The sequence below is a fragment of the Melospiza melodia genome, chromosome 16 (genome assembly GCF_035770615.1).
Source record: "Melospiza melodia melodia isolate bMelMel2 chromosome 16, bMelMel2.pri, whole genome shotgun sequence".
Lineage (NCBI taxonomy): Eukaryota > Metazoa > Chordata > Aves > Passeriformes > Passerellidae > Melospiza > Melospiza melodia.
In genome coordinates, this window is record NC_086209.1 from 19,870,683 (window position 1) to 19,887,129 (window position 16,447).

General features: G+C 52.8%; 1 protein-coding gene across 3 annotated transcripts in view; it reads left to right on the top strand.

The window, feature by feature from the left end:
* Positions 1–16,447, top strand: part of MCF2 (MCF.2 cell line derived transforming sequence) — a 50,008-nt gene that overhangs the window by 13,682 nt on the left and 19,879 nt on the right. For all 3 annotated transcript variants that reach the window (XM_063170865.1, XM_063170866.1, XM_063170867.1), the window contains exons 4-11: positions 29–119; positions 7,098–7,217; positions 8,278–8,394; positions 9,420–9,569; positions 12,215–12,339; positions 12,805–12,919; positions 13,277–13,396; positions 16,002–16,193. In XM_063170865.1, coding sequence (XP_063026935.1) covers positions 29–119; positions 7,098–7,217; positions 8,278–8,394; positions 9,420–9,569; positions 12,215–12,339; positions 12,805–12,919; positions 13,277–13,396; positions 16,002–16,193 — 1,030 coding nt within the window. The remainder of the gene's footprint in view (positions 1–28; positions 120–7,097; positions 7,218–8,277; positions 8,395–9,419; positions 9,570–12,214; positions 12,340–12,804; positions 12,920–13,276; positions 13,397–16,001; positions 16,194–16,447) is intronic.

Below are 16,447 nucleotides of genomic sequence, written 5' to 3' on the forward strand. Positions count from 1 at the left end.
TGGTTATTGGTATTTTCTTATCTTGCAGTCAGCATGAGTCTGACACCAAATTTATCCTAATCCTGGACAGAAGACTGGACACATGGACATCAGTCAAAACGACTCTCCAGAAAATAGCAGTAAGTGCTCTTTAATGTGGATTGCTCTTAGTCACTCTGCCTTTGTGTGCCTCCTTCAGAAAACTCTGGGAACCAGAGCAGTGCTGCTCCTGCTTCCTCTCTAGGCAGCACTTTGCTTTATGGCCCTGTAATTAATTTGTGTGCATAAATGAGCTGTTTGTGTGTTCATTTGCTTGCTTGATGCATTTCCTGGGGTTTATACTCTTTTGCACTCATTGAAATGTGTTTTGTGCCATATTCTTTGCTTTTGATGGGTGGAAAATTTTGCTCTACATATGTTCTTTCTTGACACTGTTATTAGTTTATTTTACCTAATTGTTGGTGACTGAAAGTTTTAGGTTCTTTAAACAGGCTTCACAGGATTTGTATGTGGGCATGGATGGAAAAATCAATTTTAAAGTGTATGGATGCATTAATGTGTTTTAAATGATGTGGTACAGACATGCATTAAGCATTGGCAGGTTCCTGTTCTGAACACAGCTCAAAGGGGGTTGTGCAATTCTGCATTGCTCTGTGTCTGGGCACCAGAGCTTGGGTTTACAGCAGAGTGTGCAGCTGTAGGAAAGTCACATTTATGGGTGCATGGGGAGCTGACAGAGAAATCCTTTCCCAGCCACACCGTGCCATGGGGGTGGGTCAGTGGGAGTATTCTGGGTGCAGTATTGCTGTGCTTGTTTCTGCTCAGTCATTGAGGGGTTAAAGACATTGGCCCATCTGGGAAGGGATGAAGGGGATGTACTGAGACAGAAAATGCTTGCCTGGTTCTGATAAAGTTAGATTTACGGTATTTTAAGTGATTGATGCTGCTACAGCTGAAGTTGGTGTTAAAAATGCCTGGCTGTGCTGGCAGTTTGCTGCTCAGCAGCCCCCAGGAGGCAGAGAGGGTTCCCTTTTGCAGTGGGAATGAGGTCCCACTAAGAGTATTTTGGGTTCTGCTTTTTCTGAATGTCAGAAACTGAACTTGCAGGTGTGGTTACCATACCACTAGAGAAGAAGCAGCATTTAGAAAGTAGTTCTTTAAAGTGATCATCAAAATTCAGTCCTGCTGCCAGCGTTTGAACAGGTGCTAACACCAAGAGCATCCTTTAAGGACGAAGGACTTGCTTTGCATAGTCTGGAAGTGTCAAATGGGAAAAAATCCTGTCCTAATTTGTAGCTTCTACAGAAGTGTCATTCGTTTTGTGTTTAATAAGAAAATGAAATTATTTGGGCAGCCACCCTGTTTGTGCCATGTGTCCATGTGGAGAGGTGACTTTGCCTGCAGTATCAGGGCTGTCCATGCAGAGAGTGGGAGGTGCTCTGTGCAAGGAGGGATGCAGGAAACCTGTGTCCACTGCATCTTAAGACTTGGGAATATGGTGTTAAACACACAGTCAGGTCCTAAATGGCTGTCTCTGTGTCCAGGAGGTGTAAGGACAAAAATTTAAGACTTGATTTTTTTTCCCAGTCACACATCATGAGCCCTGATGCAATTTTTAAAAAAAATCTTTTCTGATCTTTGTACGATTTTGGAGGAAAGGAGTGCCATGAAGCTGAATTTAAAGCACAGACTGTGTCCTATTTTTTCCAGCATATGTATATGCAAGTGCAGCTCTGCGGTTGTGCATCTGATCTTGAACATTTTTCTATCACACCGTACAGATTTTTGTTTTAACTCTTTCTGTATGTCTGTGGTTGCCTGGGCAGAGCAGGCTGGCAGCGCTGTGGGAGGTGATGCCGGGCAAGCCTCGGGTTTTGGCCAGGGCATCCTTCCTCGGTTCACCCCCAGAACCGCGAGCAGCTGGAAAGGCACCTTGGAGATCGCGGCGGGGGGAAAGGGAAGGCTGAGAGCTGCGAGCCAATGCTCCAGCAGAGAGCGGCTGCAGCGTGATTTTTGGCATTCCACCTTAAAAGCAAAGCCGGCGCTGGGGAGGAGAGCGGGGCTGCCAGCCGGGAGCCGGCAGGGCTGCTGCCTGCCCGAACCGAGCCGAGCCGAGCCGAGCCGAACGGAACCGCTGCGTGCCGGCCCGGCAGCGGGGAGAGCCGGGCAGCGCTCGGCAGCATCCCTGCATCCCCGCATCCCTGCATCCCCGCATCCCCTTCCCGCAGCATCCCCGCATCCCTGCGGGGCCATGGCGGAGGCGGGCCCGCGGCGGGGCGGGCGGCCCGCCCGGGATGCGGTAAGGCTGCGGGCCCGGTGCTGCGGGCACAGGGGGACAGAGGGACAGCGGGGCACCGGGGCAGGCCGGGCACGGCCCGCAGCGCTCGGGCTCCGGCGGCGCGGGGGGAGCCAGCGGCGGCATCCCCGTGCGGGAGCGGCCGGGCGCTGGGTGCCGCTGGGGCCGCGGGTACCGCCGGGTACCGCCGGGTATCGCTGGGTACCCTGGCTAACGTTGGGTACCGCTGGTACCGCCAGATATCGCTGGGTACCGCGGGTACCGCTGGGTGTTGCCGGGGGCCGCTGGTACCGCTGGGTATTGCTGGGTACCGCCGGGTATCGGTGGAACCACTGGTACTGCTAGGTGCCCCGGGTACCACTGGGCACCCCGGGTACGGCCGGCACCGCTGCTGCCCTGGCTCCCGGCCCGCAGCAGCAGCGGCTCCGTCATTGCTCCCCCAGGGCAGGAAAGCCGCGGCACGGAGCTGCCCCGCACGGACCCGTGCCCGGTGATGCTGGCAGCATCCTCGGGGGTTAACCATGCACGGACCCGTGCCCGGTGATGCTGGCAGCATCCTCGGGGGTTAACCGTGCAGGATCCGTGCCCGGTGGTGCTGGCAGCATCCTCGGGGGGTTAACCGTGCACGGACCCGTGCCCGGTGATGCTGGCAGCATCCTCGGGGGTTAACCGTGCAGGACCCGTGCCCGGTGGTGCTGGCAGCATCCTCGGGGGGTTAACCGTGCACGGACCCGTGCCCGGTGATGCTGGCAGCATCCTCGGGGGTTAACCGTGCAGGACCCGTGCCCGGTGATGCTGGCAGCATCCTCGGGGGTTAACCGTGCACGGACCCGTGCCCGGTGATGCTGGCAGCATCCTCGGGGGTTAACCGTGCAGGACCCGTGCCCGGTGATGCTCACAGCATCCTCGGGGGTTAACCGTGCACGGACCCGTGCCCGGTGATGCTGGCAGCATCCTCGGGGGGTCCATCGTGCAGCCGGCTGGAGTAAAGGTAGCAGAGCGCTTGGGGGTTTGGCTCTGGCTCTGGGGAAGTTAAAGGCTTGGATCAGCAGCATTGTGTGCGTATCCTGGCATTTTGTTGCGTGACTTTTCCTTTAAGGGGCAGCAGAAAGTCATTAAGTTCAGTACCTGGATAAGGATTCCTGCCTCTGTCTGCAGTGCTCGGAAAGAAACTTACTGGAGAATAATAGTTTGGTTTTTTAAATTACTTTTATATTTTTTATTTATTGATTTCCAGCCTCATGGATGCCCCAGTGAACTGCAGGGAAGAATAGTGTCTGAAAACAGAGTTCCTGAAATTAGCGGAAATGTTGAAATGCCACTAAATGTGTCAGAATGAGATATCCAGTAAGGAGGCAGTAACTGTGATCCTTTCAGTGTGTGTCCTTTCTTGTGCTTCATTAGCCCAGTTTGGCTGTATTGATTAAACCAGGGCTCTCTGTTGGTTCTAGTTAAATGTGCATTTAAAAGTTGCTGAAGTGGCCTTAAGGTGTCGGAGTGTGTCCTGGCAAGGGGGATGTGGTGAGCAGGCTGTGGTCAGTGGCACAGTTCACAGCACTGAAGTGCCTGGTTCAGTGGGACTGTGCTGGGAGTTTTCTGCCTTTCCTGGTGTGCTGCAGAGGGCAGAGGCTTTAGAGGCTTCTTTAGGTGTTCTGTTACATAACCCCGGGCTTATCAAGTGCACAGGATTCTTTTTAGACTTACAAATGTTAAGATAAAGCATAAGGCAAGAGTAAATATCCTTTTATCTTTGCTTTCTTTCATATATTGTGGGAGAGGGTTTTTTGCAGCAGTACTTTCAGTATCATTAGAGATCAGTTTTCAGGAAACTTGTCTACACTTCAACTCTGAGAAAAACTAAAATTTTTACAATAACTAAAAAAATACAATTCCTGCAAGAATGTTATGTTGAGGAATTACTGGTCTATGTGGGGCTTTTTTCCCCTAACATTTCATCCTTTCCCTTAAGTCTCTAAGAGGGCACAGGACATGGCTTGTTGGTGCTCTGCCCCCACAGGGTGCCTGTTGAGAAGGACCTGAAGGAGAAGGGGAGGCCACAGCTCCAAGTGCCAGCAGGGCCAAGGGGACGGGGGATGAAGGGAGCAATGATGTCAGACTGAGGGAGGATGGATTTCTGGCTGCTGTTCCCAAAGACATCCCTGCAGCATTTTCCAGGGCAGGCCAAGGCGGGAGCCCAGGGTTCACAGAGCAGGCATTCTGTGCTGCCCAGGGCTGGAGCAGGAGCTCAGGAGCTCAGCACCAGGCCTGGAGCCAGCACCAATGGCCCTGTTATTTAATGCTTTGCTGTTGTTTCCGATGCCAAGTCCTTGTCCCTGGCACCACTCTTGTTGACTTCCAAAGGATACGAGTTTGTCATTTCATTCACAACCTTTTTTTTCTGCTTGTACTTAAAATAACAGCAGATCAATATATTGTATTTATGTGGCTTATATGATCCTAAAGCTCACTGTCTATTTCTAAGGGAAGCTGTGGGCAGTGGAAGCCACAACCTGCCCCTTCCTACCCAAGAAAACAGAGTAAGTGTGTGGCAGTGCAGCTCAGGGAGGCCAGAGCTCAGGTGTAAATCCTGTTTTAAACAGCACTCATGCATGTTTGTGGGATGATCTTTGTTTTGAGGGCATGGATGAAATGCCCTGCAGTGCAAAGTACCCAAACATGTTCATTATTCTCACCCTTGGCATAGAGGTTGCTATCATGTTTCATGGATGAGGGTGCTATAAGGAGGAGGGAAATGTGACCTGGCCTGGCAGGATCTCAGAGCAAATCATGTCTTAATTAACTCAAGGCTTTGCAGCATGTGCTTATCCATAATTTAATGATGCAACTTCTACTTTCTTAAAAATTCTTTTTCATTCTCAAGAACCCTTTTCACAGATCTATTTAAAAATGCACCTGCTAACCATATGCTTGAAAAAAGGCTCCAGCAGTGTAGACAGGAAATTCCAAATTCTTGCCACAAATTAAATGTTGCCTGGTAATTACCAAGGACAAGACGAGTGCGCTTCATGCAGTTATGGGATGATTAGCAAGTTTGGCAATAAATTTTGCTTCCTCAATCTGTCATTCCTCTCAATGTTCCAGCCCTCTGCTCCCTGCTAAGTTGCAATTTCAATCCCCAAGTTATAATGATGAACAGTATCTGTATTATTAAAGTTTATAACAAGTGTGCCTCCAAGGAGTAGGGCTGACCTCCTGCCTGCTGCTAGGGGAGGTGGGGCTGGACAGCCCTGCTGCAGTTCCATCCCCTATCTCTGAACCATCCCCAGCACCTGAACCTGCTCCTGTTCCATCCCCTATCTCTGAACCATCCCCAGCATCTGAACCTGCTCCTGTTCCATCCCCTATCTCTGAACCATCCCAGCACCTGAACCTGCTGCAGTTCCACCCCATATCTCTGAACCCCTCCCAGCATCTGAACCTGCTGCAGTTCCATCCCCTATCTCTGAACCATCCCCAGCACCTGAACCTGCTCCTGTTCCATCCCATATCTCTGAACCATCCCCAGCATCTGAACCTGCTGCAGTTCCATCCCATATCTCTGAACCATTCCCAGCACCTGAACCTGCTGCAGTTCCATCCCCTATCTCTGAACCATCCCCAGCACCTGAACCTGCTGCAGTTCCATCCCCTATCTCTGAACCATCCCAGCATCTGAACCTGCTGCAGTTCCATCCCCTATCTCTGAACCATCCCCAGCACCTGAACCTGCTGCAGTTCCATCCCCTATCTCTGAACCCCTCCCAGCATCTGAACCTGCTGCAGTTCCATCCCCTATCTCTGAACCATCCCCAGCACCTGAACCTGCTGCAGTTCCATCCCCTATCTCTGAACCATTCCCAGCACCTGAACCTGCTCCTGTTCCATCCCCTATCTCTGAACCTCTCCCAGCATCTGAACCTGCTGCAGTTCCATCCCCTATCTCTCAACCATTCCCAGCACCTGAACCTGCTGCAGTTCCATCCCCTATCTCTCAACCATTCCCAGCACCTGAACCTGCTGCAGTTCCATCCCCTATCTCTGAACCATTCCCAGCACCTGAACCTGCTGCAGTTCCATCCCCTATCTCTGAACCATCCCCAGCACCTGAACCTGCTGCAGTTCCATCCCCTATCTCTGAACCATCCCAGCATCTGAACCTGCTGCAGTTCCATCCCCTATCTCTGAACCATCCCCAGCACCTGAACCTGCTGCAGTTCCATCCCCTATCTCTGAACCATTCCCAGCATCTGAACCTGCTGCAGTTCCACCCCATATCTCTGAACCATCCCCAGCATCTCCCTTCTGTTGTATTTGTGGGGTGCCCCGATGAAGGAAGTAGTGCTGAATCTGACTCCATGTTCTCAGAAGGCTAATTTAGTATTTTATTATATTAAAGAATATTAAACTAAACTATACTAAAGAATACAGAAAGGACACTTACAGATGGCTAAAACGACAATAATGAAAACTTGTGACTCTCTCCCAACACAGCTTGGCACGAATTGGCCAAAGAGTGAAAACAACTCACAGCAGAATCCAGTGAAACAATCACCTGCGGGTAAACAATCCCCAAACACATTCCAAAGGAGCGAAACAGAGGAGAAGCAAATGAGATAATTATTGTTTTTCTTTTTCTCTGAGGCTTTCCCAGGGGAAAAACCCTGGGCGAAGGGATTTTTCAGAGAATGTTAATGTCACACCCCCGTTTTGAAAACAAGGAAAAAACCCCTAAAACAGAATGATTCCCCTGTTTTCAGTGCACTGGGAGCTGCTGCAGGAGCTGCCCCTGCCCAGGGTGAGTGCTGTCTGTGTTTCCTTGCAGGCATCCTTCCCAGGGAACCTGCACCTGGTGATGGTCCTGCGGCCCACGGGCTTCTTCCAGCGCACCTTCACCGACATCGGCTTCCGCTTCAGCCAGGAGGATTTCCTGCTCAAGCTACCGGTGTGGAGCTGAGTGTGCACTGCTGGGTGTGCTCAGGGCCTGGGCATGGCTGTGTGTGTGCTCAGAGCTGAGTGTGCACTGCTGGGTGTGCTCAGAGCCTGGGACAGATCTGTGTGTGTGCTCAGAACTGAGTGTGCACTGCTGGGTGTGCTCAGGGCCTGGGACAGATCTGTGTGTGTGCTCAGAGCTGAGTGTGCACTGCTGGGTGTGCTCAGGGCCTGGGACAGATCTGTGTGTGTGCTCAGAGCTGAGTGTGCACTGCTGGGTGTGCTCAGGGCCTGGGCATGGCTGTGTGTGTGCTCAGAGCTGAGTGTGCTCAGAGCTGAGTGTGCACTGCTGGGTGTGTGCTCAGAGCTGTGTGTGCTCAGAGCTGAGTGTGCACTGCTGGGTGTGCTCAGGGCCTGGGCATGGCTGTGTGTGTGCTCAGAGCTGAGTGTGCACTGCTGGGTGTGCTCAGGGCCTGGGCATGGCTGTGTGTGTGCTCAGAGCTGAGTGTGCACTGCTGGGTGTGCTCAGGGCCTGGGCATGGCTGTGTGTGTGCTCAGAGCTGAGTGTGCACTGCTGGGTGTGCTCAGGGCCTGGGCATGGCTGTGTGTGTGCTCAGAGCTGTGTGTGCTCAGATCTGTGTGTGCACTGCTGGGTGTGCTCAGAGCTGTGTGTGCTCAGAGCTGAGTGTGCACTGCTGGGTGTGTGCTCAGAGCTGTGTGTGCTCAGAGCCTGGGACAGAGCACTGGCAGTGTGGGGCAGGAGGGTGGCCCAGGTGACACAGCCCTGTGTGTGTGTGTGTGTCTGTGTGTGTGCAGGTGGTGATGCTGAGCTGGGTCAGTGACAGGGTCAGTGTGGGGCAGGAGGGTGGCCCAGGTGACACAGCCCTGTGTCTGTGTGTGTGTGTGCAGGTGGTGATGCTGAGCTGGGTCAGTGACAGGGTCAGTGTGGGGCAGGAGGGTGGCCCAGGTGACACAGACTGTGTGTGTGTGTGCAGGTGGTGATGCTGAGCTCGGTCAGTGATGGGGCAGTGACAGGGTGGCCCAGGTGACACAGACTGTGTGTGTGTGTGCAGGTGGTGATGCTGAGCTCGGTCAGTGACCTGCTGACGTACATCGAGGAGCAGCAGCTGACCCCCGAGCTGGGGGGCACCCTGGAGTACTGCCACAGCGAGTGGGTCATCTTCAGGACGGTGAGTGGGGCTGGCACAGCCAGCTGGGGCTCCCTGGGCCAGGGCTGCACTCAGGCACCGAGCACTGGGGGCTGAGAGGAGCCACTGCACCTCCCAGATCACACAGGAGTGCACAGGAGCCGAGGGGTGTTGGGCTTTGGTGGGTTTGCAGGAGCATTGGCTCCCTCGGCCTCCTATTGAAACTGCTCCCAAAAGATCTGTCTTTAAAATCTTTATTAGAGTTCCTTCAATGGGAGGTACCAAATAGGCTTTTTTGTTAATAATGGTTGCTTAATGTGATTAATATCAGAACTGTGTTTGGGAAGCAGGGTGATGAGACTGCCTACTGCATACTGACCGAATGCAGAGAATTTCCAGTTAGGTTTATTTCTTTCCCTTTGCAAGAACTTTGATATTACCAGGAGTCAGGAGTTGTGCCTTGCTGTGTGTTTCTGTGCTTCCTGCACACTCAGTTTCTGGGGATGCTGTGGCCCAGGTGATGGCAGGTTGGGTTCCCAGTGGGATTTTCTCTCTCTGTGTGTGCCTGCACACCCCAGTGGGATGTTCTCTCTGTGTGTGCCTGCACACCCCAGTGGGATGTTCTCTCTGTGTGTGCCTGCACACCCCAGTGGGATGTTCTCTCTCTGTGTGCCTGCACACCCCAGTGGGATGTTCTCTCTGCACACCCCAGTGGGATGTTCTCTCTGCACACCCCAGTGGGATGTTCTCTCTGTGTGTGCCTGCACACCCCAGTGGGATGTTCTGTCTCTGTGTGTGCCTGCACACCCCAGTGGGATGTTCTCTCTCTGTGTGTGCCTGCACACCCCAGTGGGATGTTCTCTCTGTGTGTGCCTGCACACCCAGTGGGATGTTCTCTCTGGACACCTCAGTGGGATATTCTCTCTGTGTGTGCCTGCACACCCCAGCCAGCTGTCTCAGGGCTGTTGTGCTGCCCTGGCCCAGCCCAGCCCTGGCTCTCGGGGTCCCCTGAGGAGCTGCAGGCCGGTGCTGACCCCGGGCTGATGGCAGTCCCTGTGTCCCTGCAGGCCATCGAGAGCTTTGCCCTGACTGTGAAGGACATTGCCCAGATGTTGCAGTGCTTTGGCACGGAGCTGGCCGAGGCGGAGCTGCCCGAGGACATGTTCTGCATCGAGCGCCTGCTGGCCCTGCGCACCGAGAGGTACCTGCAGCTCAAGGTATGGCCCAGCACAGGGATGGCCAGGGTATGGCTCAGTCACAGGTGCTGCCAGCTCAGGGTATGGCACAGACACAGGTATGGCCCAGTCACAGGTACCTGCAGCTCAGGGTATGGCACAGACACAGGGATGGCTCAGTCACAGGTACCTGCAGCTCAAGGTATGGCCCAGCACAGGGATGGCCAGGGTATGGCTCAGTCACAGGTGCTGCCAGCTCAAGGTATGGCTCAGCACAGGTATGGCCCAGGGTATGGCCCAGGGTACTGCCAGCTCAAGGTATGGCCCAGCACAGGGATGGCCCAGGGTATGGCACAGGGGCACTGCCAGCTCAAGGTATGGCACGGTCACAGGTACTGCCAGCTCAAGGTATGGCTCAGGGTTCTGCCAGCTCGAGGGATGGCTCAGACAGAGCTACTGCCAGCTCAGGGTATGGCTCAGGGTTCTGCCAGCTCAAGGTATGGCTCAGGGGTACTGCCAGCTCGAGGGATGGCTCAGACAGAGCTACTGCCAGCTCAAGGTATGGCTCAGGGGTACTGCCAGCTCAGGGGATTTGTGATTATTATTATCATAGGAGTCGATGGAAGGTTCAGTGCAGCCAGCTGCTGCTTTAGCAGCCTGTTGTCTTTGGTGCTCCTGCACCTTCCAGGGAGCAGCACAGGCCCCAAACCCTTCCTTCAGGAGCAATCACTGTGTTCATAGTTGTTCTGTGGGGCTGAAGAATGAACTCCTTTGCTTTGTGGCAGGTTTCATTTACCTAAGTCAAGGAATTGTATCTATTTTAATTTATAATCATTTGTCATTCATGTGACAGCGAGTTCCCAGAAAGCTGCCTCTAAGAAATACTGAAAATGCCATCCAAGTTGTGCTGTGTGTAGGCATAAATACATGAGTGCATGTTTAGAAAGTATCATTATAGGCACTGTCAATGGCTCTCCATCTCTTTGAAAATGAACAGAGTAATATGAAATAGCAGCTACATCTATTGCAGCTTGACTCAGTGGCTTCAGCTTTGTGCTCAGGACTGTGGCCCCAGTGCAGGGGGCAGATAGCTGCTCCACAGGGTGGGTCAGCAGTGTAAAACCGCCAGCAGTGCCCACTCTGTGGAGAAATAAAACACATCACGTGTTTCCATTTGCGTAGAAAGCACAGCAGCACTCAGTACAAGCCATCTGTTGCTTTTAATTCCTCTTCTATTAATTTCAAATATCAAAACCACTCATTGGCTCTTGTCTGAAGTGAGGTCTGCTGGCTTTTTTCTTTTGTTCCTTCTAAGACCATGAAACACAAAAGCAGATGAGAAACTGTGCACAGATTGTGGTGACAGCAAGACATGGGATCCTTGTCTCTCGTGACAGCCCCAGGACTGGTGCAGTGGATTCCTGAATTCAAATATTTAGTAAATCAGAATAATTTATCTAGCTGTGATGCTGAGCAGAAACTGGCATCGAGCACAATGAAAAAATGATAGAAATTAATTAAACCGAGTAACTAAGAAATTAACCCCACTGATATACTGAACAGAAAAAGTCAAGTCCCCACCTGTTTGACAGTCAGAGCATTTGCTTTGTGGGTAATGAATGGCTTTGGATCAGAGAGGAACGTGGCTCTGTGCAGAGTGAGGGGCGAGAGGATCAGTGACAGCCCCTGCAGTGTAAAACATGCTGCCCCATTTCCCTGCTGGCACTCCTGCCTGGCACCGTCAGGAGATGGGTTTGTGTTCGTGCTCAGGTGTTTCAGTGGCACGGCTGGCACTGCACACTGGGACAGGGCAGGTTCCTGTGCTGTGTTTGGGCTGTGTGAGCTCTCTGGGGCAGGCACACACTGAACTGGGTCTGGGCCCTCTGAATCCTCTCCCCAAAGAGACTTTGCCATTGTTTCTCTTGCAGTAGGAACCGGGCCATCTCCTGGGAGGGCTCTCACCCCTCCAGGGCCAGCTCTGCAATGGACCCAGACACAGGTCACTCCTTCAGGGCCTCTGCCACCTCAGCCCATCAGCCACGTGTGTTTTCTCCCTCCTCATTTCTGTCTTTGGCCTCTTTGTCCTGAAAATAGTTGATTAAGTGCGCATGTTTGCTTTGGGGCTGAGCCCAGCCAGCACAGAGCACCTCAGCTGGTGCTGGTGAGGACCCCAAGGGTTTAAATTTCCCCTAGGACAGGTTGGATTGGGAGTGTTGGCTTTGTGTGTAGAGGTTGTGCTGCTGTGTGGGCTCAGTCCTGGCTTTGTTCCCCGTGGGATGCTGCTCTTACAGCCTCCTCTGCTGACCTTGGTGGAGAAGCCTCCCACAGCCTTCAAGCTGTGGAAGATCTTGCCTGACGACATGAACTGATGGACAGGTGTCTCACAGCAGCCCCACTGCTCACCAGGAGAGAGCTGGGGCCCTGCTGGCCTCCTGAGTCATTCTGTGGCCTGCTGTGTTCCTGTGTGGCACTGTCCACCCAGCCTGGTGGCCCATCCGTGGCTCAGCCTCGTGCAGCTCAGGGGTTAATTCCATGTTAGGAGGGCTGAAACATCGGCTGGGAGTGCTTTGGTCTGTTGGGTATTGCTGCTTGTTTCACACAGGGAAACTGAGGCAGGAGAAACACAAAATGCCTTATCCGTACCTCACAGTAAGCAGCCTGAACGAGGAATGTTTTGTGTTATACAGGAGGAGATCACGGCAGTCACAAAAGAGGGCAAGTTGCTTTTGAGCAGTTTTGAAGAGCCAGACTCAGGGGAATGCAGTCAGGAGCAGCAGCAGGAGAGGCCGGGGGACTGGGAGACGGTGAATCGGTGAGTGAGTGCACCGGGTTCCAAAATCCCCTGAATTCCAGTGGAAACACTCAAATTATTGAGGTGTGGGTGTGCTCTTTAGGTCACCTATCAAAGAGAGACACCAGAATTTTGCTGCAGTCCATCAGATTGCTGGGTGGCTTCTCTCATGCCTTTGCTCTGCTCTCTGTCCCCACGGTTGTGATGAGGCTGTGGAGCAGATGCAGGGCTCTCCCTGCCAGGCCCCAGGTTTCACCCAGATAAATGGAGACAGCAGCAACTACTTCACCCAGATGTGTGATCACACTGCTCTGCAGTGCTCATTCCATTAAATCTGTCTCTGGGATCATCTCAAGCCACATGTACATGTCTGTTGACTTCTTCTGAGACATTGGGTCCCTGTGTAAGTGATCTCTGGGGCTTGTCCATCTCTGCTTGTCCCCTGTTTGCAAATTGTCCCAATCTTGTCCTTTTTCTGTGCCCAAGGTTGCTTGGTCAGCTGCGTGAGATGGAGACTGCTTTTGATGGCTTCTGGGAAAAGCATCAGTTAAAAATGGAACAATATTTACAACTCTGGAAGTTTGAGCAAAGTTTTCAAGAGGTAGGATCAGATGTGCTTCCATTGGCAGAAGAGAGAGGTGGAGATCTGATGGAGAGAATTCTTATGCTTTTATTTTGAGAGTGTTTAATTTATGCTGCTGTTCCTTGGCGGTGGCAGGGCTGGCTAGCCTGGAGAGACGGCTGTGCTTCCTCCCTGCAGCTAATTTAGGTACTGCTGCCCTGCAGTTGTGTGCATTCTGCTGATGGAAGCATCTTTCAATTTACAAATTAGTTCTTGGACACTAGTTGTGTTATTGGATTTAGCAATCGTAGCTCAAGTCTGATTAATTTTGGGCTCAGACTGCTTTCCTGCCTGTGCTTTGTGTCCTTCTGCAGTAATTTTCTTCTCTGTGTCCAGGTGAAGAGTGCCATTGAATTTTTGATGGGGCAGCAGGCGGAGCTGCCCGACACCGGCGACAGCGTCCCCCAGGTGAAGCAGAGGCTCAAGGAGCTGGAGAGCTTGGATGGCCTGGCTCAGGTGAGATGAGGGCCTGGCTCAGGTGAGATGATGGCCTGGCTCAGGTGAGACAGATGGCCTGGCTCAGGTGAGATAGATGGCCTGGCTCAGGTGAGATAGATGGCCTGGCTCAGGTGAGATAGATAGCCTGGCTCAGTGAGATGAGGGCCTGGCTCAGGTGAGATAGATGGCCTGGCTCAGGTGAGATAGATGGCCTGGCTCAGGTGAGATAGATGGCCTGGCTCAGGTGAGATAGATGGCCTGGCTCAGGTGAGATAGATGGCCTGGCTCAGGTGAGATAGATGGCCTGGCTCAGGTGAGATAGATGGCCTGGCTCAGGTGAGATAGATGGCCTGGCTCAGGTGAGATAGATGGCCTGGCTCAGGTGAGATAGATGGCCTGGCTCAGGTGAGATAGATGGCCTGGCTCAGGTGAGATAGATGGCCTGGCTCAGGTGAGATAGATAGCCTGGCTCAGGTGAGATGAGAGCCTGGCTCAGGTGAGATGAGAGCCTGGCTCAGGTGAGATGAGAGCCTGGCTCAGGTGAGATAGATAGCCTGGCTCAGGTGAGATAGATGGCCTGGCTCAGGTGAGATGATGGCCTGGCTCAGGTGAGATGAGAGCCTGGCTCAGGTGAGATAGATGGCCTGGCTCAGGTGAGATAGATGGCCTGGCTCAGGTGAGATGATGGCCTGGCTCAGGTGAGATGAGGGCCTGGCTCAGGTGAGATAGATAGCCTGGCTCAGTGAGATGATGGCCTGGCTCAGTGAGATGATGGCCTGGCTCAGTGAGATGATGGCCTGGCTCAGGTGAGATAGATAGCCTGGCTCAGGTGAGATGGCCTTGCACAGAAGCAGCACCCATGAAACACAGGAGCCACACTCTGTATTTGTGGTAGGTCTCTGTGAAATCACCTGGCTCTGTGATTTGTTGGTGAGTGCTGCACAAAGGATTGATTTCATGTCTCTGCTCTGAGCAGCAAGGCTGTGATCGCCCTGAAAGCCAGAAACAGGCTGTTTAATTATCAGAGTTAAAATAAATTGCTGAGCCACCGTGAATATCCGGAACAGATAAATGTCTGAACGTGGGGGAGGCGTGGGATTTAATGAGCTGGAAGAAGAATTATTTATATGTTAAGTGCTTTAGCTATGCTAATAGGCAGAAACTTGTTACCAGGCACATGGAGTTGCAGAAAAGTTGTATCCTGCCATGTCTGTGAGTTGAACATAACATATGGGTGAAGACTAAGAGATGTGGGGGAAAGAAGAGTGAAGAGAAATGATTTACAGGAGCCCAGCTAAGGCTGTGACCTTTGCAAAGGGATGTGCTGGGCACCTGGGCCAGGGGCAGCAGGGAAATCCTGAGGGCTCTGGGCACAGAAGAGTTCTAGAGAGGGGTCTGAGGCTTGCTGGCCATTTGGGAGAAATGTTCGTGGAGAGAGGGAGGAGGATCAAAAAGCCAGGCAGGCAGGGAGCAACAGGAAAGCCATCCCAGTGGAAAGCCATCCCAGTGGAAAGCCATCCCAGTTCCTCCCAGTCCTGGAGAAACCAGAGCCATCACACTGACTGAGGTGTGCAGAAAAGCTCCGGTGTTCTTGGCATCCAGATAAACCTCAACTACTGCAATTGCCTTTGATGAGAACTGGGATGCTTGGGAGCATGCAGTCAGCTGCAGTTTGCTCAGGGTGTGGCTCCTGGAGGGCAGTGATGCACTGACAGCAGGCACTCACGGCCTTGCTGCTTTGGTGAAATACTGTTTTCTCTTCATTCTCTGTATGGATAGGAAGGTTTTTCTCCCCAGATGGTGGGCACCATTTTATGCTGTGCAAGCCACTCCTGCTGGCCACTCCTGATGGCAGCCATCCCCCAGAGTGGCTGTGTTATAGTAACTTCTTTGAGCTAGGTCTGATAAGCTCTGGGAGGCCTATAACACACCCAGATAGCTCAGCTATCCTTGGAGGCATAAAAATCAGCAGGATGGCTTCTGTTGCAGTGTTGGAAACAAAAAGGTTTAGTAAAGGCAAAATAGCAAACAGAAATACCGAGCCAGGTGCAAGAGGTCCCTGCTCCTGGTAAAACACCTTACAAAAGCCATTAGTTTCTTTGTTCTCTTCTTTTTCTACTTAATGCCCAGCTGGGACTTTTTGGCTCCTGTCCAAATAGCTGTCCTTAAGTTTGAGGTGAAGTTCCCCAGGTCCTATGAGGTGTCTTTTCACTTAATAGAGGAGAGAAACGTGTGGGCTTATTTCCTTTTAAGGGGACAAAGGATAATTTTGTGACTCCATCAACAAAGGGCACACTCCTACCTGGCTGAACCCTGGTGAGCTGGGAGGGCACGCTGGTGTGTGAGTGTGGGCACTCTAGCACCATTTCTGTGTGTGTGTGGGGACACTGGCACCATTTCTGTGTGAGTGTGGGCACTCTGGCACCGTTTCTGTGTGTGTGTGGGGACACTGGCACCGTTTCTGTGTGAGTGTGGGCACTCCGGCACCATTTCTGTGTGAGTGTGGGGACACTGGCACCGTTTCTGTGTGTGTGTGGGGACACTGGTGCCGTTTCTGTGTGAGTGTGGGGACACTGGCACCGTTTCTGCGTGTGTGCCAGCCTGGGCTCTCCCCCTGCTGCAGGAGCTGATAGGGAAGGCTCAGGTGGTGATCCTGCACGGGCACCAGCTGGCTGCCAACCACCACTACGCGCTGAACCTGATCTGCCAGCAGTGCAACGAGCTGCGGCACCACTGCGACCTGCTGGCCGAGCACGGCAAGAGGAAGCAGCTGCACCTGCAGAGGACCCTGGAGCTGCACACCCGCCTGCAGCAGGTACAGCTCACACACACGGGGCTCTGAGGAGATGGTTGGGTAGCCTCTCCATGGGCTTAGCCTCCCTTCTTGGCTGGAAACATCTGGAATGGCAGCTGTTCTTCGCAGTTAATGGTAGGGAGGTGTTCCCCAGAGGCTGGAGGAGCCCCCTGGCTGGGGAGTCAGCAAACAGGGATCTGCTGCTGTGAGGGCAGCAGAAAGACGTGGGCATCTCCACCCAGCACCAAGCTCAGCTGCTGCTCTTGGTGGTGCTG